Source organism: Pongo pygmaeus, chromosome 13, assembly GCF_028885625.2.
Source record: "Pongo pygmaeus isolate AG05252 chromosome 13, NHGRI_mPonPyg2-v2.0_pri, whole genome shotgun sequence".
Classification (NCBI taxonomy): domain Eukaryota; kingdom Metazoa; phylum Chordata; class Mammalia; order Primates; family Hominidae; genus Pongo; species Pongo pygmaeus.
The window spans coordinates 75,464,657-75,490,232 of record NC_072386.2 but is presented as its reverse complement, the minus strand read 5'-3'; the positions used below and the strand labels follow the sequence as shown (position 1 = coordinate 75,490,232).

General features: G+C 38.7%; 1 protein-coding gene across 1 annotated transcript in view; it reads right to left on the bottom strand.

The window, feature by feature from the left end:
• Positions 1-3,523: 3,523 nt before the first annotated feature.
• The window catches only part of LOC129043492 (kinesin-like protein KIF27), a 40,275-nt gene continuing 18,222 nt past the window's right edge, over positions 3,524-25,576 (bottom strand). Inside the window, 4 exon segments of the mRNA XM_063649645.1 lie at positions 3,524-4,079; positions 8,458-8,459; positions 8,801-8,963; positions 22,766-22,964. Of these exon segments, the coding sequence (XP_063505715.1) occupies positions 3,595-4,079; positions 8,458-8,459; positions 8,801-8,963; positions 22,766-22,964 (849 nt within the window). The 3' untranslated portion in view covers positions 3,524-3,594.

The window sequence follows — 25,576 nt, the reverse complement described above, 5'->3', positions numbered from 1 at the left end:
TATAAATGTAGAAGAATATATTATCAGTGTTAATTAAGGCAGCCTACAATCTGTTACAACTTTAAATGTTTAAAATATACATAATGATTTTTTTTTAAAAAGTCCAATGAAGTTGAGAGAGGAATTGTGGACATAAGTAACTTTCTACCTGAACTTTCAAATACTGATACCCCACTGTTTTAAAGTCACAAGTAGGTGCCTAAGGAAATAAGTGAAAGATCAAAATATGTCATACTTGCATTTAATGTATGAGAATTTGTTTTGACCACAGAACCGAACTCCCACTAAGGATTTCACTCCCTGATAGTCATTCCAAAACTTAGTATAAGACTTTTATTTTTTTCTATATAAGGAATTTAGTCTCAAATAAGCATTCCTCACTTTACTGGCCTAGACTGAACAAGGCAATGGCTAGTGGCAATCTAGTCCACAATTAATGAAGATCATATTTTTGCTGACTCCTTGGACCCTGAGTTCATGAAGATATGAAGAATTGAGGCAACAACAAAAAAATACATTAACAAAAAGAAAGCAAACATTAAAGCACAAAAGCACCTTCATCAATGTTCTCACCACCTGTGGTTCCCAACGTAAAGAATTTTCCATCTCTTTAGCTATAACACTCTAGAGTTAGGAAAGTAACTAGTACTTTACAAATATTTTCCCTTTCAAATGCTTTATTACAGTTAGAGGAAAAAATAACATAATGAACAAAAAAAAAGAAAACCACAAACATTTTATATACATGCAAAAAGGCAATAAAGTGACAAAATGTTTAGAAAAAGCATGTGAAAAAGAGTAAAATCATTATTAGTATATGTAAAAAAATAATTTTACTTGCCTTGGGTAGGTGTCTAATTTTTTTCTTTCCTTTGTGAGAACACCGACTAAACTAGAATGACCAGAGGTTCATTTCCAGAATATATTATTCATGACGTTATTTATGTGTGTGTTTGCATATGTGGCATGAAATCTGTCATATATATAAAGGATATATGTTTAACCAAAAGGAAGAAAAACACCATACCTTTGTTATTTAGAAATCAACTCACAAATGCATAATCAAACCTAATCATTGTTGTTTTGATATAAATTTTCTTGCTTTATTAGTGAGTTGGCTTTGAGGAAATGTGTATTTCCACAGGTAAAACAAGTATGTGTTAATTTCTTGAGCAAGTAGGATTCCAGTATCAGAATACATTCTTAAATGAATTATTACTAAATAACGCATAGCACTATGCGTTATTTATTTAATCTTATAAGGAACTTATAAGGAACTTATTATTAGGATCTTCATTAATAAATATTTATTTATAAATATTGCTGTGCTTGTTAAGGGCATTGACCTTTGGTCATTATATATATCTATATCTATATATATATACAAGTGTATCTATATATACATTATAGCTATATAATGATATATCATGATATAAAATATATTAATTAATATATTATAAAGTGAAATAATGTATAATGTATACCCTATATCTATATCTATATACAACTATATATATAATACTATATATATACAAGTGTTTATATACAAGTGTATATATTATAATGGTAAAAGGTCAGTGCTTTCAACAAAGCACAGCAATAATATATTTAAATAAATATGTATTTATTAACAAAGGTCGTAATTAAAGTTCCTTGTAAGATTATGTGCTATGCCTTAATTAGAAATAATTAATTTACACATACTTGTTTTACCTATGGAAATACAAACACATTTCCTTATATACTTGTATATGTACAAGTGTATATATATATATGAAATATATATAATAATGGCAAAAGGTCAGTGCATTTCTACATATTTATAATGTGTATGTTTTACTTTTGCTTTGTATGATTTATATTTATATATAAATATACATAAATTTATAAAAATGGAAGACTAGCTGGAAACCAGAATCTGACTTCAAACAGTCCCTGGTAAAAATAAAATTTCCCAGTTAGTTTGTAAATTAGTTTTTTGAAATTTAGAAAATAGTATCTCATTGGACCAATATTTATAAATTGTTTCATTCCCAGGTAAGTCCACAGAAATCTATTTAATTTAAATAAATTTTAGTACCATGCTTAAGAGATAAACTATTTTCCTTTTTATAAGTTTGTTTTGTTTTGGTTTGTTTCCTAAAGGAACTGGTTTTTAGCAAGGAGACCAAGAAACTCTACTCCCCAGGGGCTAGCAATGAGAGAAAGGAAGCCTTAAGTCTTTGAGCACAGGGTGACAGTTTGGGTCCTATGTGAGATGATCAAATCCACAGCAACAGAGGAAAGGACAAAAGGAAAAGGTCTGTAGCAGCACTACATCAGAAAAAATGGATTCAGCAAGGAAGTGGGTGACTCTGAGTAAGCATCCATGTCAGGATGGTTTTGCTACAGCCCCCAACCAAACATTAATTAGTTTAAGAAACTCAACTTAGGTTTACAAGTGTTTTGGAAAAGTAACAAAGAACAACATAAGTAACAAAATAATTCCTCAGGTCATTACAATGGATGTTTCCTATAACTGAAAAATATGGTTAAAAAGTACAAACTACATTTGGTGTGCAAACTGTTTAGTTCTTAATTCCAAACTAAATTGTACATTATATAGTAAAATTTTGACCAGAAAAACTTGGAGATTTTAGTAAAAATTTCATTGACATATTTACAGCCCCAATGTAGTTTTGCCGGTGTGCAAAGCCTGACTAAGGAGGTTATAGAAAAAAATATCAGACTTAAGCCCATCAAATCATTAAAGATGCTTTGGCAAGACTTCAAGCTTTACAGACATACTCCATGTGACCAGAGATGTTATAACCAGTGTTCTTTCTCTTGAAATGTTAGAATGCTTTAGTTTTATTCCATAATTTCCATGTTCCATGGAACAGCATTCATTTCTCCCAATTTTAGTAACATGAGAGATATATTGAGTGTATAGAGCAGGAAAGACATGAAAACTTACATTGCATAATATTAGCAAACAAAAAAGATAGCATTATAAATTTTTAAAAATCCAAAAAAATTCCAGAAACAGAACAGTGAGCATATTTAAAAAGTCAAGACTGACCATTTCTGTGAGCTCTGAGGACTGTAAATGAGCCTCAATCCATAAAGCTGAGAGGTTGTCTTAGCCCACATATGCAGCAGGTGACTCCCTCTGACAAAAGCAAGATTTAGCTGGACCTTTTAAAAAATAACAATATACTTGTATTTGAGAATAACAATAATATAGTTATATTGTAACATACTTTTATAATGTACATTTATATAATAATACATACTTGATAGATATTTTAGTCTATTACTAGTTTTATTCTTCAAATATGCCTGGAAAAACATTTAAGCGTATTTATAAATGTAAATATTTAAATGTTATCAAGTAGTGGAAAACATGTTTGATTACTATGGGAATATAAACTAAAACTCCCCAAATATATATAGAAGATGTACACATCTATAGCATATAAAAAAATTAGGGATTCCTTCCTCCCCTTCTTCCTTTATTCTGAGGAAAGAGGTAGTGAACTTGAGCTTTAGTTTTTAACAGGTTAGAAAAAGGAATCTTTTTACATATCTACTAAAAGTTCTATTATTAAATATCTAAGTTTTTAAGTACCTTGGTTTCCTAGATACTTCGATGGAATCAGCAGCCATTGATCCAATGCCAACTCCAAGACTGGAACGTCGCAATGATAGTTCCAAGGCGGAAATTTGACATAATTCTTTTCGACACAGTTTTACAGGTGTAACACCATGAAGTTGTCCCACATTTCCCACAACCTGAATTTGAGATGATAGTTGACTGTGAGATTTTGTAAACTGATTATCATCTATTTCTGTTTTATTCTCATTACCTAACATATGCCCACTGGGGGGTGCTACAGAACTATGAATTGGAGGTAATTCTGGGATATCTTCCCAGAGCTTTTGAGGATTTGGCTGTGTTCTTAAGCTGCTTGCTGAACTGTCCATTTCTCTTTCTCTTCCACTTAATTTCATACTTTCAGGTCTGGATGCCCATTTTAATTCTTCTGAAAGCATGCCTCCTTCTTCTGGCTTCAGGACTCCATCTCTAGCGTCATGATCTAAAAATAATCCTCAAACCAAAAAATTAGATATTATTTCCTCAAAATTAGGTATTTTAATCAAAACATCTTAACGTAAATACATTATTATCACCCAATATGCATAATGTTTTTCAACTTTTTTGTTAAATGACTTATTTTAGATGAACAGATGTGTGAATATGAATATTTTTATTTCACTTATAGGCATCTTGCACGTGAATAACTCACAACTTTAATTCATTGAACAAATTGAGAAATAGTCTTTTGGGGGTTTGGTACTCCCTGGAAACATAAGAGTCCTTTGGGCGCCTCTGGTGCCTTTCCATGCCTGCCTTCTCTGCTGTTCTTGCTACTAGTGAATTCTAAATCGTGGCCAAGTGATGCCAGCACTGGATAATATTGGCTCTGCCCCATATCTCGAGGGAAAACTCTGGGACTTGGCATTATATGTGTGGAAATCTGGACTTGGTTGGCACTCCCAGCATGATAGCGGGGTTCTGCTGTCTGAATGTACTCTGGGGTGTGTGCCACAATTTCTGTCATCAAAATGGAGATGAGAGAATATGCCTCGATGGGGACACCCCACTGGAATTAGAGTGAAGAGATCAAAGCTAGAGGTTCTTAAATCAAAGAATATCTAATAGCAAAGACAAAAACTTGCTTAAGGGAAATGCATACAGGTACTAGACCTACTATGATGAAAAATGCCAACTTCAACATATTGATGCATGCTTAGTACACTTTTAGTCCTGCAAAGACAAAGTTTTTTTTGTTGTTGTTGTTTTTTGAGACAGAGTCTTGCTCTGTCCCCAGGCTGGAGTTCAGTGGCGTGATCTCAGCTCACTGCAAGCTCCGCCTCCTGGGTTCACGCCATTCTCCTGCCTCAGCCTCCTGAGTAGCTGGGACTACAGGTGCCCGCCACCACGCCCGGCTAATTTTTTGTATTTTTAGTAGAGATGGGGTTTCACTGTGTTAGCCAGGATGGTCTCGATCTCCTGACCTCAGGTGATCCACCTGCCTTGGCCTCCCAAAGTGCTGGGATTACAGGCATGAGCCACCGCACCTGGCCCAGTCCTGCCAAGACAAAGTTTTAAGACACAGGTTGCACATTGGCAGCTCTCAAGCCAAATCTGGCCCATAGACATGTTTTGCGTGGCCTATAATGTTAGTAATACTTGACCCAAGATTTAAAAATTGAAAAGTTTCATAAAATATAGATTTACAGCTTTTCTAGAAAAACTATAAGAGTTAACAGTTTCTGAATTGCAACAGCAGCTGGAACACAGTTGCCACTGACCATTTAGATGACTGCTGCACTCCCCACTGCTCACTCTGGTTCAGGTAGGCATTCTAGTTTGTAACCCCTGGCTTAAAACATAACTGACTCTCTAGTTTTTAAAATTCTCTCAAAATCAAATAACCTGAACTAGCAAATGATCTAGAACCTTGTACATGGAACTCATACTAAGTTGACCACAGACAGTGGCTCCCAAACTCTGCAGTACATCAGAGTCACTGGGAAGCTTTAAAAAATCCTGTTCCCTAGCTGGGTGCAGTGGTTTATGCCTGTAGCCCCAGCTACTTGAGAGGCTAAGGTGGGAGGATTGCTCAAGCCCAGGAGTTTGAGGCTGCAGTGAGCCATGAATGTACCACTACACTCCAGCCTGGGTAACAGAGCAAGACCCCAACTCTAAAAAAAATATCCTGCTCCCCAGGTGACAGTATCTGGGGGAAGGAGTAAGGCATCTTATTTTCAAAAGATCATAAGAAAAGAGGCTCATTGCTGAGGCTCACTCCAAAGCCCACTTGGATTCTTCACAAGAAAGTTTCCCTCTTCCAGAATTTTATAATTGAGGGAACCGACTAGGGAAAGATTAATTTGCCCAAGGTCAAACAACTAGTAAAAGAAGTAAGGATTCCAACCCAGATCTTTTGACTCTATTATCCTTACACATAGTTTTATAGTGATTTAAATTGATACAAGGATAGGTTTAAATACAAGTAGAGAGAATGTAGGTTCATATAAAACTGATTTTATCCTCATGTTAGAAAACATATACACTGTAACAGAGGGATGACCATCAAGTGACCAAGATATTTTAGTCAAAAGATGAATTTTTCTGCAATTTGAAAATGCCAAACATATTCAAAGAAAATGTAAGTCTTGTAGGCAGTCTTCTATCAAAACCCACTGAACTGCCGGGCACGGTGGCTCACGCCTGTAATTCCAGCACTTTGGGAGGCCAAGGCTGGTGGATCACCTGAGGTCAGGAGTTCGAGACCAGCCTGGCCAACATGGTCTCTACTAAAAATACAAAAAATTAGCCAGGCCTGGTGGCGGCGCCTGTAATCCCAGCTACTCCGGAGGCTGAGGTAGGAGAATCATTTGAACCTGGGAGGTGGAGGCTGCAGTGAGCTGAGACAGCACCATTGCACTCCAGCCTGGGTAACAAGAGTGAAACCCCATTCAAAAACAAAAAACAAACAAAAAAAACACTGCACCAAATACCAAGATAGTTATTAACTAGGATACTGATTATTAAGCATGTAAAACATTTTATGGAACTCAGAGTTTGATATAAATTGCAATATTTTATAATTCAAACCTTGTTTCATGTCATTATATTAGAGTAGCATTATGAGACAGGATATAGTGTAAACTATATCCCCAATATAATTGCAACTGTAAATTTTAAAGCATGGGGAAAATATCAAATGTGGGTAGGATTATAACTGATTTGTTTTCTTCGTTTTCAGATTTTTCTATAATGACTATACATTATTTTTATAGCCAAAAATAGAAGTATTTTAAATGTTTCTAGGTAGAATAGCAAATTAGCTGAAATAGTATCTCCAACGTTATTATCAAGACTAGACTCCTTGGGTAAATTGGTCAGAACAGTGTTGTTCTCATTTTACACCTCTCCAAGATTAACTATGTTTTAGATTTGTGTGTTTGTTTGGTTAAAGAGCAGGATGAAGATCCAGATTTTTTAAACCTGTATACCACCATACTACATTGTCATATTAATGTCTAGTAGACTCGATGGCATAAACATGGGCCATTTACAAACTAGATGTCTAATATCAGATACCTCAAATTTGACAGTAGACTTTTTTTCAAAGCTAAAGTGGTCTTATGTTGATTATTTTGTTTCTTACTTGATACTTGTTTGCTTTTTAATTTTTGGCAAATAATGTTTCAAGTTAAAGTTTTAGCTAAATATAGCAGGCAGTATTTCAAGTAAATGAGTTACATCAGTAAACACCTCTGTATTACTATATTAAGAATCAGAAAGTGTAATCTCTTTGGCAGGATTTGTATGTTTGTATCACATCTTTATCCTCAGACAACTTTTATCCTAGAATACTGAACCAGCAGTCAGCAGATAAGGGACATTAGACTATGTTATAGTTATTGTTCTGTCCATAAGTCACTCGCCTTCTCTAAGCATCAATTCCCTCATCTGAAAATGGAGTTAGCAGACCCCAGCCTATCCTGAGTTTGAGGCTAAAGGGAATTATTTTTGAAAATGTCTATACATGATAAATGTCACAAATATAAGTTAGCATTTTTTTTTTTTGAGACAGAGTTTCGCTCTTGTTGCCCAGGTCAGGGTGCAATGTCACGATCTCAGCTCACTGCAACCTCTGCCTCCCGGGTTCAAGCGATTCTCCTGCCTCAGCCTCCTGAGTAGCTGGGATTACAGGCATGCACCACCACACCCGGCTAATTTTGTATTTTTTAATATTTTTCACCATGTTGGTCAGGTTGGTCTTGAACTCCTAACCTCCAGTGATCCACCCGCCTTGGCCTCCCAAAGTGCTGGGATTACAGGCGTGAGCCACCGCACCTAGCCAATTCTACTTCTATTACATATTCAGCATATATCACTTCATTGCTCCTCCATATTATTTTTCACTGGTCTTCTTACATCTTGTGTGCCCATCTTTAAGTAGTTTTCTTTCCAGGTAAAAAATACATGTGTGTCTAAAAGATTTTAAAGTCAACTTTTCATAAACCATATTAAATTATCAAAGTTATTAGAATTAAGTTATTAGAATTATTAGAAATTATTAGCTAATTCTTTTATAAAATGTAGACTTTATTATTTTAGAAATATTGATTCCTCTCTATTCAGCTATCTTAAAGAGGGTATATTTTAATCATAGCAATATATTACCTTCATAGTATTTTTTACTTTTGCAAAGTATATTTTGTCATGTTATTTCATTTAGGAATGCACTAAATCTACATATCTACATATAATTATACAAGGAAACATCTTTGTCTCAAAAATAGGTTCTATTACATTTTTTAATGTCCAGGTGTCATGATATATAAAAAGACCTGATTTATCTTAAAAATACATACTTTTACTCTTACCTACCACACATCTTTTTTTGTGATAATCAGAAGGCTTAATTTACTATAAAATAAGAAAACAACAGCTATGTTAGATTATATAGTTAATTTAGGGATTAAATGAGTTAAGGTCTACAAGCCCCTGGCACATGGCAGACAATCAATAATTGACCATTTCCTTTGCGTCTATAAATTTGTCCATTCACTTCTCATGTGGTTCTACCTTAGACAACGATTTTTGTTTACAGAGACAAATAGAAGTATCTAATCCTAAATAACCCAATCAATTGGTACAGGCTACACTACGAAGCTGGCATGACTTCACCAAATGCTAGAGAAACTGTTAAGAGTGACAACACTAAAAGTCTTAAACTCTGATGGTGCTAGTTGCTGCCGAATTGCTTCCCCTACAAGTTCCTTAAGTTTCTTCTTATGATCCCGGCTGGTTTTCTTACAGAAATAAAGATCTTTTTCCAACTGCTGGATTTTATCTTCATATGTTTTGAAAGTTTTCATAATGCCTTCTCCATCTTGTTCTATACAACAAAAATTTGCATTTGAAATCAGTTTTAAATAAATGATGCAAAATTATGTTTTTGTTTGTTTCTTTGTTTTTTTGAGACGGAGTCTCGCACTGTCGCCCAAGCTAGAGTGCAGTGGCGTGATATGCTCGGCTCACTGTAAGCTCCGCCTCCCGGGTTCACACTATTCTCCTGCCTCCGCCTCCCAAGTAGCTGGGACTACAGGTGCCTGGCACCACGCCCGGCTAATTTTTTTGTATTTTTAGTAGAGACGGGGTTTCATCATGTTAGCCAGGATGGTCTCGATCTCCTGACCTCGTGATCCGCCCGCCTCGGCCTCCCAAAGTGCTGGGATTACAGACATGAGCCACCGTGCCCAGCTGCAAAATTATGTTTTAACATAGGCCCTGGACTATATTTAAAGGATAAGAAGCATGTTACACATATCTGCTACCTGAATGGGTTTGTTTTCAGCTACAATTTGGATTTTTCTGCCTGTAAAATTTCCCAAAGTAGGACTGAGCCCTTAGTCACCTCCATCCTACCCCCTACCAACCCTCACTCTTTCATAAGAATTTTTTTTGCAGTAGCTACCAACTAGACCTATCCTTAGAGCACCAGAAGTAAGGTGTTTTCTATAAAAAGTTCAAGTTTGTAACTCTGTTCATTGGCTGCTTTAGTATCTTCTGTAAAGTTTATATCAGGAACTGTGGTTATATAAAAAGTCACATGACTAGGATTTATAGGCCCAAGAAATATATAGCCAAAATCCCCACAAAAACCAAAACCTGTTAAAAGAGGCCATAAAGACTAAATCACAAAGGAAAACACCACAGAAAAAGAAGAGGGAATATAATCCAGCATAAAGTTCTAGTTTATGCCACAATATAACTTAAAGTTTCTAAACTTTAAGTTTACAGGTAATAAAGTTTAGAAACTTTATTAATATTTTCATTAATATTTATGAATGTCTAACATTGTCTCCATTGGGTTATGCTCTTGAACCAGTGAAATCCTGTTTACTAACCTTCAGGAGAAACATAATTTCAGACCTACTCTCCCCTACTGGCATATTTATAAAATGATCCTACTGGTTTGTGATTTTCTTTGGTTACAATTGGCTGTTTTGTAGAATTTTGTTTAAGTATATTTGTATATTTTAAATTAGTCCATCATCTTGTTTTAAAAAATACTTAAAATTAGTGAGATCATAAATCAGAATACCCATAAAGTATGTCATATAAATCAACTTAATTTTATGTCTGATATTCAGTTGAAATTAAAAAATTCATGAATTGTTAACATTGTCAGTTATAACTTTGTTTTTATTTTATTTTCTATTACTATTATTTTTGAGACAGCGTCTCACCCTGTTGCCCAGGGTAGAGTGTGTAGTGGTGCAATCATGGCTCACTACAGCTTCAACCTCCTGGGTTCAAATAATCTTCCCACCTCAGCCTCCGGGGTAGCTGGGACCACAGGCACATGCCACCATGCCTGGCTTAATTTTTTAAATTTTTGGTAGAGATGGTGTGATGGTTACTACTGAGTGTCAACTTGATTGGACTGAAAGATGCCAAGTATTGATGCCAAGTATTGAGTGTGTCTGTGAGAGTGTTGTCAAAGGAGGTTAACATTTGAGTCAGTGGGCTGGGGAAGGCACACCCACCCTTAATCTGGTGGGAACCATCTAATCAGCTGCCAGCGAATATAAAGCAGGCAGAAAAAGGCGAGACTGACCTAGCCTCCCAGCCTACATCTTTCTCCCATGCTAGATGCTTCCTGTCCTCGAACATCAGACTCCAAGCTCTTCAGTTTCGAGACTCAGACTGGCTCTCCTTGCTCCTCAAGCTTGCAGACAGCCTACTGTGGGAACTTGTGATTGTGTAAGTTAATAATAAACTCCCCTTTATATATATATATAGAGATATATTTATATAGATAGTTATATATATTTATATTTATATAGATATCTATATATATCTCTATCTATCTATCTATCTATCCTATTAGTTCTATCTCTCTAGAGAACCCTGACTAATACAGGTTTTGGTACCAGGAGTGGTTCTAAAGGAACAGAATATTAAGGATGGAGTTCTTTTGTTGGTTTTGGGGTTTCTGGAGTTGGCTCTTTAATCTGATTAGACCCAAAAATGCTAAGGACTCTACTCCTAATAGTATGGAGAACACTGATAGACCTTGACATGAACTGTTTACAGAATTATGCAAAATAAATGCATTTGACACTCCTGATTCACTGCTTGTAAGAGGCAAGGAGTTTAGTGACTCTATGTAATAAATTTGACCATATGTGGAGAACCAAGGAACATAATGAAGCTGGTTGGTTGCTCCTAAGTTCAGTGGACAAAGTGATGAAAGAAAATGATGAACCCCTGGGGGAGAAGCCAAGATGGCCGAATAGTAACAGCTCCGGTCTACAGCTCCCAGCGTGAGCAACGCAGAAGACGGGTGATTTCTGCATTTCCATCTGAAGTACTGGGTTCATCTCACTACGGAGTGCCAGACAGTGGGCGCAGGTCAGTGGGTGCGCTCACCGTGCGCGAGCTAAAGAAGGGCGAGGCATTGCCTCACTCGGGAAGCACAAGGGGTCAGGGAGTTCCCTTTCCTAGTCAAAGAAAGGGGTGACAGACGGCACCTGGAAAATCGGGTCACTCCCACCCGAATACTGCTCTTTTCCGACGGGCTTAAAAAACGGCGCACCAGGAGATTATATCCTGCACCTGGCTCAGAGGGTCCTATGCCCACAGAGTCTCGCTGATTGCTAGCACAGCAGTCTGAGATCAAACTGCAAGGCGGCAGGGAGGCTCGGGGAGGGGTGCCTGCCATTGCCCAGGCTTGCTTAGGTAAACAAAGCAGCCTGGAAGCTCGAACTGGGTGGAGCCCACCACAGCTCAAGAGGCCTGCCTGCCTCTTTAGGCTCCACCTCTGGGGGCAGGGCACAGACAAACAAAAAGACAGTAGTAACCTCTGCAGACTTAAATGTCCCTGTCTGACAGCTTTGAAGAGAGCAGTGGTTCTCCCAGCACGCAGCTGGAGATCTGAGAACAGGCAGACTGCCTCCTCAAGTGGGTCCCTGACCCCTGACCCCCGAGCAGCCTAACTGGGAGGTAGCCCCCAGCAGGGGCAGGCTGACACCACACACGGCCGGGTACTCCAACAGACCTGCAGCTGAGGGTCCTGTCTGTTAGAAGGAAAACTAACAAACAGAAAGGACATCCACACCAAAAACCCATCTGTACATCACCATCATCAAAGACCAAAAGTAGATAAAACCACAAAGATGGGGAAAAAACAGAGCAGAAAAACTGGAAACTCTAAAAAGCAGAGCGCCTCTCCTCCTCCAAAGGAACGCACTTCCTCACCAGCAACAGAACAAAGCTGGACGGAGAATGACTTTGACGAGCTGAGAGAAGAAGGCCTCAGACGATCAAATTACTCTGAGCTACGGGAGGATATTCAAACCAAAGGCAAAGAAGTTGAAAACTTTGAAAAAAATTTAGAAGAATGTATAACTAGAATAACCAATACAGAGAAGTGCTTAAAGGAGCTGATGGAGCTGAAAACCAAGGCTCGAGAACTACATGAAGAATGCAGAAGCCTCAGGAGCTGATGCGATCAAATGGAAGAAAGGGTATCAGCGATGGAAGATGAAATGAATGAAATGAAGCGAGAAGGGAAGTTTAGAGAAAAAAGAATAAAAAGAAATGAGCAAAGCCTCCAAGAAATATGAGACTATGTGAAAAGACCAAATCTACGTCTGATTGGTGTACCTGAAAGTGACGGGGAGAATGGAACCAAGTTGGAAAACACTCTGCAGGATATTATCCAGGAGAACTTCCCCAATCTAGCAAGGCAGGCCAACATTCACATTCAGGAAATACAGAGAACACCACACAGATACTCCTCGAGAAGAGCAACTCCAAGACACATAATTGTCAGATTCACCAAAGTTGAAATGAAGGAAAAAATGTTAAGGGCAGCCAGAGAGAAAGGTCGGGTTACCCTCAAAGGGAAGCTCATCAGACTAACAGCGGATCTCTCAGCAGAAACTCTACAAGCCAGAAGAGAGTGGGGGCCAATATTCAACATTCTTAAAGAAAAGAATTTTCAACCCAGAATTTCATATCCAGCCAAACTAAGCTTCATAAGTGAAGGAGAAAGAAAATACTTTACAGACAAGCAAATGCTGAGAGATTTTGTCACCACCAGGCCTGCCCTAAAAGAGCTCCTGAAGGAAGCACTAAACATGGAAAGGCACAACCGGTACCAGCCGCTGCAAAATCATGCCAAAATGTAAAGACCATCGAGACTAGGAAGAGACTGCATCAACTAACAAGCAAAATAACCAGCTAACATCATAATGACAGGATCAAATTCACACATAACAATATTAACCTTAAATGTAAATGGACTAAATGCTCCAATTAAAAGACACAGACTGACAAATTGGATAAAGAGTCATGACCCATCAGTGTGCTGTATTCAGGAAACCCATCTCACGTGCAGAGACACACATAGGCTCAAAACAAAAGGATGGAGGAAGATCTACCAAGCAAATGGAAAGCAAAAAAAGGCAGGGGTTGCAATCCTAGTCTCTGATAAAATAGACTTTAAACCAACAAAGATCAAAAGAGACAAAGAAGGCCATTACATAATGGAAAAGGGATCAATTCAACAAGAAGAGCTAACTATCCTAAATATATATGCACCCAATACAGGAGCACCCAGATTCATAAAGCAAGTCCTGAGTGACCTACAAAGAGACTTAGACTCCCACACATTAATAATGGGAGACTTTAACACCCCACTGTCAACATTAGACAGATCAACGAGACAGAAAGTCAACAAGGATACCCAGGAATTGAACTCAGCTCTGCACCAAGCAGACCTAATAGACATCTACAGAACTCTCCACCCCAAGTCAACACAATATACATTTTTTTCAGCACCACACCACACCTATTCCAAAATCGACCACATAGTTGGAAGTAAAGCTCTCCTCAGCAAATGTAAAAGAACAGAAATTGTAACAAAGTATCTCTCAGATCACAGTGCAATCAAGCTAGAACTCAGGATTAAGAATGTCACTCAAAACCACTCAACTACATGGAAACTGAACAACCTGCTCCTGAATGACTACTGGGTACATAACGAAATGAAGGCAGAAATAAAGATGTTCTTTGAAACCAACGAGAACAAAGACACAACATACCAGAATCTCTGGGATGCATTGAAAGCAGTGTGTGGAGGGAAATTTATAGCACTAAATGCCCACAAGAGAAAGCAGGAAAGATCCAAAATTGACACCCTAACATCACAATTAAAAGAACTAGAAAAGCAAGAGCAAACACATTCAAAAGCTAGTAGAAGGCAAGAAATAACTAAAATCAGAGCAGAACTGAAGGAAATAGAGAAACAAAAAACCCTTAAAAAATTAATGAATCCAGGAGCTGGTTTTTTGAAAGGATCAACAAAATTGATAGACCGCTAGCAAGACTAATAAAGAAAAAAAGAGAGAAGAATCAAATAGATGCAATAAAAAATGATAAAGGGGATATCACCACCGATCCCACAGAAATACAAACTACCATCAGAGAATATTAAAAACACCTCTATGCAAATAAACTAGAAAATCTAGAAGAAATGGATAAATTCCTCGACACATACACTCTCCCAAGACTAAACCAGGAAGAAGTTGAATCTCTGAATAGACCAATAACAGGCTCTGAAATTGTGGCAATAATCAATAGCTTACCAACCAAGAAGAGTCCAGGACCAGATGGATTCACAGCCGAATTCTACCAGAGGTACAAGGAGGAACTGGTATCATTCCTTCTGAAACTATTCCAATCAATAGAAAAAGAGGGAATCCTCCCTAACTCATTTTATGAGGCCAGCATCATCCTGATACCAAAGCCAGGCAGAGACACAACCAAAAAAGAGAATTTTAGACCAATATCCTTGATGAACATTGATGCAAAAATCCTCAATAAAATACTGGTAAACCGAATCCAGCAGCACATCAAAAAGCTTATCCACCATGATCAAGTGGGCTTCATCCCTGGGATGCAAGGCTGGTTCAACATATGCAAATCAATAAATGTAATCCAGCATATAAGCAGAACCAAAGACAAAAACCACATGATTATCTCAATAGATGCAGAAAAGGCCTTTGACAAAATTCAACAACCCTTCATGCTAAAAACTCTTAATAAATTAGGTATTGATGGGACGTATCTCAACATAATAAGAGCTATCTATGACAAACCCACAGCCAATATCGTACTGAATGGGCAAAAACTGGAAGCATTCCCTTTGAAAACTGGCACAAGACAGGGATGCCCTCTCTCACCACTCCTATTCAACATAGTGTTGGAAGTTCTGGCCAGGGCAATTAGGCAGGAGAAGGAAATAATGGGTATTCAATTAGGAAAAGAGGAAGTCAAATTGTCCCTGTTTGCAGATGACATGATGGTATATCTAGAAAACCCCATTGTCTCAGCCCAAAATCTCCTTAAGCTGATAAGCAACTTCAGCAAAGTCTCAGGATACAAAATCAATGCACAAAAATCACAAGCATTCTTATACACCAAGAACAGACAAACAGAGAGCCAAATCATGAGTGAACTCCCATTCACAATTGCTTCAAAGAGAATAAAATACCTAGGAATCCAACTTACAAGGGATGTGAAGGACCTCTTCAAGGAGAACTACAAACCACTGCTCAAGGAAATAAAAGAGGATACAAACAAATGGAAAAACATTCCATGCTCATGGGTAGGAAGAATCAATATCGTGTAAACGGCCATACTGCCCAAGGTAATTTACAGATTCAATGCCATCTCCATCAAGCTACCAATGACTTTCTTCACAGAATTGGAAAAAACTACTTTAAAGTTCATATGGAACCAAAAAAGAGCCCGCATCACCAAGTCAATCCTAAGCCAAAAGCACAAAGCTGGAGGCATCACATTACCTGACTTCAAACTATACTACAAGGCTACAGTAACCAAAACAGCATGGTACTGGTACCAAAACAGAGATATAGATCAATGGAACAGAACAGAGCCCTCAGAAATAACGCGGCATATCTACAACTATCTGATCTTTGACAAACCTGAGAAAAGCAAGCAATGGGAAAAGGATTCCCTATTTAATAAATGGTGCTGGGAAAACTGCCTAGCCATATGTAGAAAGCTGAAACTAGATCCCTTCCTTACATCTTATACAAAAATCAATTCAAGATGGATTAAAGACTTAAACATTAGACCTAAAACCATAAAAACCCTAGAAGAAAACCTAGTCATTACCATTCAGGACATAGGCATGGGCAAGGACTTCATGTCTAAAACACCAAAAGCAATGGCAACAAAAGCCAAAATTGACAAATGGGATCTAATTAAACTCATGAGCTTCTGCACAGCAAAAGAAACTACCATCAGAGTGATCAAGCAACCTACAAAATGGGAGAAAATTTTCTCAACCTACTCATCTGACAAAGGGCTAATATCCAGAAGCTACAATGAACCCCAAAAAATTTACAAGAAAAAAACAAACAACCCCATCAAAAAGTGGGTGAAGGACATGAACAGACACTTCTCAAAAGAAGACATTTATGCAGCCAAAAAACACATGAAAAAATGCTCACCATCACTGGCCATCAGAGAAATGCAAATCAAAACCACAATGAGATACCATCTCACACCAGTTAGAATGGCAATCATTAAAAAGTCAGGAAACAACAGGTGCTGGAGAGGATGTGGAGAAATAGGAACACTTTTACACTGTTGGTTGGACTGTAAACTAGTTCAACCCTTGTGGAAGTCAGTGTGGCGATTCCTCAGGGATCTAGAACTAGAAATACCATTTGACCCAGCCATCCCATTACTGGGTATATACCCAAAGGACTGTAAATCATGCTGCTATAAGGACACATGCACATGTATGTTTATTGCGGCACTATTCACAATAGCAAACACTTGGAACCAACCCAAATGTCCAACAATGATAGACTGGATTAAGAAAATGTGGCACATGTACACCATGGAATACTATGCAGCCATAAAAAATGATGAATTCGTGTCCTTTGTAGGGACATGGATGACATTGGAAATCATCATTCTCAGTAAACCATCGCAAGAACAAAAAACCAAACACCGCATATTCTCCCTCATAGGTGGGAATTGAACAATGAGAACTCATGGACACAGGAAGGGGAACATCACACTCTGGGGACTGTTGTGGGGTGGGGGAGGGGGGAGGGATAGCATTGGGAGATAACCTAAAGTATAATAATAATAAATAAAAATTAAAATTAAAAAATGCAAGAAAAAAACTGATGAACCCTTCTACCTCACTAAAATTTCTAGGGGTCCAGTGGTGTGGGGCCTGTCGAGATATTCCTTCTAAGGTGAAGGATAAGTTGCTGCATTCGGCCGTTCCTACAACCAAGAAAGAGGCACAATGCCTAGTGGGCCTATTTGGATTTTGAAGGCAGCACATTCCTCATTTGGGTGTGTTACTCTGGCCCATTTATTGAGTAACCTGAAAGGCTGCCAGTTTTGAATGGGGTCCACAACAGGAGAAGGCTCTGCAGTAGGTCCAGGCTGCTGTGCAAGCTGCTCTGCCACTTGGGCCATATGACCCAGCAGATCCAATGGTGCTTCAGGTGTCAGTGGCAGATAGGGATGCTGTTTGGAGCCTCTTGCAGGCCCCCATAGGTGATCACAGCGGAGGCCTCTAGGATTTTGGAGCAAGGCCCTGCCATCTTCTGCAGATAACTACTCTCCTTTTGAGAGACAGCTCTCAGCCTGTTACGGGGCTTTGGTGGAAACTGAACGTTTGACTATGGGTCATCAAGTCACCATGCGACCTGAACTGCCTATCATCAACTGGGTGCTTTCTGACCTATCTAGCTATAAAGTGGGTCGTGCACAGCAGCATTCCATCATCAAATGGAAATGCTATATATGTGATCAGGCTCAAGCAGGTCCTGAAGGCATAAGTTACATGAGGAAGTGGCATAAATGCCCATGGTCTCCACTCACAACCCTGCCTTCTCTCCTCCAGCCTGCACCGATGGCCTCATGGGGAGTTCCCTATGATCAGTTGACAGGGGAAGAGAAGACTAGGGCCTGGTTCACAGATGGTTCTGCACGATATGCAGGCACCACCTGAAAGTGGACAGCTGTGGCACTACAGCCCCTTTCTAGGACATCCCTGAAGGATACCAGTGAAGGGAAATCTTCCCAGTGGGCAGAACTTCGAACAGTGCACCTGGTTGTGCACTTTGCATGGAAGGAGAAATGGCCAGATATGTGGTTATATACCGATTCATGGGCTGTAGCCAGTGGTTTGGCTGGATGGTCAGGGACTTGGAAGAAACATGATGGGAAAACTGGTGACAAAGAATTTTGGGGCAGAGGTGTGTGGATGGACCTCTCTGAGTAGTCAAAAACTGTGAAGATATCTGTATCCCAAGTGAGTGCTCACCAACGGATGACCTCAGCAGAGGAAGATTTTAATAATCAAGTGGATACGATAACCCATTCTGTGGACACCACTCAGCCTCTTTCCCCAGCCACCCCTGTCATTGCCCAGTGGGCCCATGAACTAAGTGGCCATGGTGGCAGGGATGTGGGCTCAGCAACATGGACTTCCACTCACCAAGGCTGACCTGGCTACGGCCACTGCTGAGTGCCCAATTTGCCAGCAGCAGAGACCAACACTGAGCCCTCAATATGGCACCATTCCTCAGGGTGATCAGCGAGCTACCTGGTGGCAGATTGATTATATTGGACCTCTTCCATCACAGAAAGGGCAGAGGTTTGTCCTCACTGGAATAGACACTTACTCCGGATGTGGGTTTGCCTATCCTGCACGCAATGTTTCTGCCAAGATTACCATCCATGGACTCACAGAATGCCTTATCCACTGTCATGGTATTCCACACAGCATTGCCTCTGACCAAGTTACTCACTTTATGGCTAAAGAAGTGTGGCAGTGGGCTCATGCTCATGGGATTCACTGGTCATTCGCAGGATGAAGGTCCCCATCATCCTGAAGCAGCTAGATTGATAGAATGGTGGAATGGCCTTTTGAAGTCACAATTACAATGCCAATTACATGACAATACTCGGCAGGGCTGGGACAAAGTTCTCCAGAAGGCTGTGTATTCTTGCATCAGCATCCAGTATATGGTACTGTTTCTTCCATAGCCAGGATTCATGAGTCCAGGGACCAAGGGGTGGAAGTGGAAGTGGCACCACCCACCATCACCCCTAGTGATCCATTAGCAACATTTTTGCTTCCTGTTCCCGCAACATTACGTTCTGCTGGCCTAGAGGTCTTTGTTTCAGAGGAAGGAACACTGCCACCAGGAGACACAACAATGATTCCATTAAACTGAAAGTTAAGATTGCCACCTGGACACTTTGGGCTCCACCTACCGTTTAGTCAACAGGCTAAGAAGGGAGTTACAGTGTTGGCTGGGGTGACTGACCTGGACTATCAAGATGAAATCAGTCTACTACTCCATAACAGAGGTAAGGAAGAGTATGCAAGAAATACAGGAGATCCACTAGGGCGTCGCTTAGTATTACCATGCTCCGTGATTAAGGTCAATTGGAAACTACAACAGCCCAATCCAGTCAGGACTATGAATGGTCCAGACCCTTCAGGAATGAAGGGTTGGGTCACTCCACTAGGAAGAAAACCCACAACCTGCTGAGGTGCTTGCTAAAGGCAAAGGGAATACAGAATGGGTAGCAGAAGAAGGTGGTCATCAATACCAGCTACGACCATGTGACCAGCCGCAGAAACGAGGACTGTCACTGTCATATTTCCTCCTTATTTTGTTAAAAACATGTTTGTGCATGTATACACTTGTACTAAGAAAATATCATCATTTTATTTCCTTTTTCCTTTATCATGTGACATAAGATTTATTGACTTCACATCAGCATTTAAGTACTATTAACTTTATGTAATAGCATTTGGGTTGGGGATTGGTGCATTTCCGGTTGTATGAAGGATAGTTGTATTACGTTAGGTGTAATTATAACCTTATTATTGTCTTTATTTGAAGATTATGTATGATCTCAGGAGATGTGTATGAGTTCAAGTTGACAAGGGATGGACTTTTGACGGTAAATACCGAGTGTCAACTTGATTGGATTGAAGGATGCAAAGTATTAATCCTGGGTGTGTCTGTGAGGGTGTTGCTGAAGGAGGTTAACATTTGAGTCAGTGGGCTGGGGAAGGCAGATCCAACCTTAATCTGGTGCGCCATCTAATAAGCTGCCAATGAATATAAAGCAGGCAGAAAAACATAAGAAGGTGACACTGGCCTAGCCTCCCAGCCTACATCTTTCTCCCATGCTGAATGCTTCCTGTCCTCTAACATCAGACTCCAAGTTCTTTAGTTTTGAGACTCAGACTGGCTTCCTTGCTCCTCAAGCTTGCAGACAGCCTATTGTGGGACCCTGTGATCATGTAAGTCAATACTTAATAAACTCCTGTTTATATTTATATATAATATAATATAAATATATACATAATATATAATATATAATATATTATATATTATGTATATATTTTATAAATATATAATATATTATATATTATGTATATATTTTATAAATATATAATATATAATATATATTTTATAATATATAATATATAATATATATTTTATAAATATATAATATATAATATATATTTTATAATATATAATATATAATATATATTTTACAAATATATAATATATAATATATATTATAAATATATAAATATTATATATATTTTATAAATATATAATATATTATTTTATAAATATATATAATATATTATATATATTTTATAAATATAATATATATTTTTTATAAATATATTATATATATTTTATAAATATAATATATTATATATAATAAATATAATATATTATATATATTATAAATATAATATATTATATATATTTATAAATATAATATATTATATATATTTTATAAATATATAATATATATTTTATAAATATATATAATATATTTAATAAATATATAATATATATTATATATATTTTATAAATATAGAAAATATATATTTATAATATAAATCCTATATATTTTATATATCATATATATTATATATATCATATATCATATGATATATATATGCTATTCTGTCCCTTTATATATTTTATAAATATATAATATATATATTTATATATATAATATAAATCCTATATATTTTATATATCCTATATATTTTATATATCATATATATCATATATATATCATATATCATATGATATATATATGCTATTCTGTCCCTTTAGAGATCCTTGATTAATACAAGGATCTCTGTATTGATTAATACAGATGGGGTCCCACTATGTTGCCCAGGCTGCTTTCAAGTAAGCCTCCCACCACAACCTTCCAAAATGCTGGGATTATAGGCATGAGCCACTGCACCCAGCCACAACTTTGTTTAGGAACAATTTGTACAGCTATAGAAATGAATGACTATTTTACTTTTTTTTTTTGAGACAGGGCCTTAACTCTGTCACCCAGGCTGGCGTGCAGTGGTGTGACCACAGCCACTGCAGGCTCAACCTCTGGGACCCAGGTGATCCTCCCATCTCAGCCTCCCAAGTAGCTGGGACTACAGGCGCGTGCCACCATGCTTGGCTAGTTTTTTCTATTTTTTGTAGAGATGGGGTTTCGCCATGTTGTCCAGGCTGGTCTCGAACTTCTGGGCTCAAGCAATCCTCTTGACTCAACCTCCCAAAGTGCTGGGATTACAGGGATGAACCACCATGTTTCGCCAAGTTTTTATATATTCTTATTTGGCTATAGCATGATCTTTTGTGGTATAATCTCAGTCACTTTAAAAAATATTAAAATATCAGTTTCGGAACTAAACTAAGGTAAGGAGAGCATGTTTGAATGTAACAATGTGTGAGATCTTGCAAGGAAATTGTCATTAGGCAACTGGTTGCTAATTAACCAGTGACAGAATTAACTTAGAAGCAAATTGCCTCAACACTCAAATTCACAGATTTTTCCAATTTTCTGCTTACTCAGGTTGCTTCTTCCAGATCCCTTTTGATCTATTTTCAGCTATGGATTCATGAGAATCAAGACTAAGCAGTCTGAATTGAAGGAGTATAACAGTATCACCCAACAATGATTCTGCTGCCATAGTAGCTGTATACTGGCCTAGGTAAAATGAGGCCAGATCACTCTAAGAGTTTTCTATTAGAGTTGGTGGTGAACTACTGCTCACTGATAATGGTATGTGCCCATCAATGGCAGTATAATTTTGACCCAAGATATTACTTTAATGCATAAAATTTTATAATCAACTGACAATTATAACCAGAAATATAACTAGGAATATGACAGAACCTATCACTTTAATTTTGTGAGTGGAAAATAACTTAAATATAGTATTATATCCCTGGGAAATAAAAAAAAATTCAACTGTATACCAAAAAACCTGAATCAATCCCACATTTATACATAAAAACTAGACCAACAACAAGCTGACAGGATTGTAGCGGTTCTTATGTGCATACTGGAGGCAGGCAGAAGGGTTGGCATTCCAAGCACGAATAGCCCTACAATAAACTCAACTATCCCAAAATGCGGCAACCAAAACATGTAAAGCCCAAAAACTTGTCTAAGTAGCAACTATTTAAACATGTTGAGCTTTTAAGTGATCAAATTCTGTCCTATCTTCCTTCAGTACCCACACCTACACATCAACTTTACATAACTGTCAAAAGGGGAAGTTACCTTTGAAATGATGTAACAGCAACTGCATCTTTTGTTCGTGTTCCTTTTGCTGGAGGGTCAGTCTCCGGTCACACTGCAATTTTAGATGGTCCAGTGCAGATTCTAATTCATGAACCATATTATCCCGTTCCAGAACTTTCATTTTCATTTCTTCATTACATAACTGTTGTTTCCGTTCAGCTTCTCGCAAATTCACCAGCTAACAAATACATATTTTGACCTGTTAAGTGTGTCTTAGATAAGCTAATATAATAATCTACTTTTCTTAGGCTACTTCAAGATGAACTTCCTTAATCTCCATAGTGTAAATGGTTCCTGCCAGGTATTGGGTCCTTAGGCAAATGCTTTGTAACATATTCACAAAACAACCTAACTGCCTTATGAATTTGTTGGAATTCAGGCTGGGCACGGTGGCTCACGCCTGTAGTCCCAGCAGTTTGGGAGGCTGAGGTGGGGGGATCACTTGAGGTGAGGAGTTCGAGACCAACCTGACCAACATAGTAAAACCCCATCTCTACTAAAAAAAATATAAAATTAGCTGGGTGTGGTGGTGCACGCCTGTAATCCCAGCTACTTGGGAGGCTGAAGCAGGAGAATGGCTTGAACCTGGGAGGCAGAGGCTGCAGTGGAGCCAAGATCGCCTCATTGCACTCCAGCCTGGGTGCAAGAGCAAAACTCCGTCTCAAAAAAAAAAAAAAAAAAAGAATTTGTTGGAATTCTGAATTGATGACACTTTCTTTTTTTTTCTTTTGAGAAGGAGTCTTGCTCTGTCACCCAAGCTGGAGTGCAGCGGCGCAATCTCGGCTCACTGCAAGCTCCGCCTCCCGGGTTCATGCCATTCTCCTGCCTCAGCCTCCCGAGTAGCTGGGACTACAGGCGCCCGCCACCACGCCCAGCTAATTTTTTGTATTTTTAGTAGAGATGGGGTTTCACCGTGTTAGCTAGGATGGTCTTGATCTGACCTCGTGATCTGCCTGCCTCAGCCTCCCAAAGTGCTGGGATTACAGGTGTGAGCCACCGCGCCCAGCCGACACTTTCATTTTTAATATACTGTTGCTCTAATAATCACCCTTCCATAATTTCTTAAATGTAATCTATGCAGTTTACATTTAATAATTCTGTAACTTTATTTCTCTAGTCCAAGTGGATAATCAGAGGGTAAAGATTCTTGAAACAGCTAGACAATTCCAAGTTTTAACTCCAGAATGGATGTTATAAATAAGTGACAGTTTGGGTGTTTTGTTGTTATTGTTGTTGTTGTTGTTAAGATGGAGTCTCACTCTGTCACCTCAGGTTGGAGTGCAGTGGTGCGATCATAGTTCACTGCAGCTTCCAACTCCTGAGATCAAGTGATCCTCCCACCTCAGCCTCCCACATAGCTGGGACCACAGGTACATGCCATCATGCCTGGCTAAGTTTTTAAAAAAAATTTTTCGTAGAGACAGGGTCTCACTATGTTGCCCAAGCTGGTCTTGAATTCCTGGCCTCAAGTGATCCTCTTGCCTTGGTGTCCCAAAGCACTGGGATTATAGGCATGAGCCACCACACCCAGCCATGTTATGCATTTTGTCTACTGGATTCTTCCCTGTTGATGTGAAGTAAAAATACTTCAGACAATGTCTGTATCACAGAACTTGTTAATCATCTAATGACCTCTCTAGAAAAATAATCATTAATACAAGGGTTCCCAGGATCAGAAAATCCACTGACCTTAGCCAGGTTGCCTTGCTTTAAGAGTAGCACAACGGTGGCTCACACCTGTAATCCCAGCACTTTGGGAGGCCGAGGTGGGAGGATCACGAAGTCAGGAGTTCGAGACCAGTCTGGCCAACATGGTGAAACCCCATCTTTACTAAAAATACAAAAATTAGCCGGGCATGGCAGCACACGCCTGTAATCCTAGCTAGTCAGGAGGCTGAGGCAGGAGAATTGCTTGAACTTGGGGGGCGGAGGTTGCAGTGAGCCGAGATCACACCAGTCTGGACAACGGAGTGAGACTCCATCTCAGGAAAAAAAAAAAAAAAAGAGCAGCATAAAGAGTTATCTATATCAGGCTGGGCGCGGTGGCTCACGCCTGTAATCCCAGCACTTTGGGAGGCCGAGGCGGGCGGATCATGAGGTCAGGAGATCGAGACCATCCCTGTCTAACATGGTGAAACCCCGTCTCTACTAAAAAAAAAATACAAAAAAAATTAGCCAGGCGTGGTGGCGAGTGCTTGTAGTCCCAGCTACTTGGGAGGCTGAGGCAGGAGAATGGCATGAACCTGGGGGGCAGAGCTTGCACTGAGCCGAGATCACGCCACTGCACTGCAGCCTGGGCGACAGAGCGAGACTCTGTCTCAAAAAAAAAAAAAAAAAAAAAAAAGTTATCTATGTCAAAGCACTCCACCATCTTTCTACCCTACAAACATGCAGCAATAGGATGCACTCTCATCAATAACAATAACAGCAGCTTACTACTGATGATGATTATCCAAGAGGAGGCTGTGCATAACATTTTCATTTATCTTATTTCACAGAATTATAATTTTATTTAATTTTTTTGAGACAGGCTGTTACTCTGTTGCCCCAGACTGAAGTGCAGTAGTGATCACAGCTCACTACAAACTCAAATTTCTGGGCTCATGTGATCCTCCTGCCTCAGCCTCCCAAGTATCTGGGACTACAGGTGTATGCTACCACACTCGGCTAATTCTGGTATTTTTTGTAGAGACAGGATCTCAAATCCTGGGCTCAAGTGATTCTCTTGACTCAGCCTCCCAAAGTGCTGGGATTACAGGCATGAGCCACTGCACCTGGCCTTAGGACTTT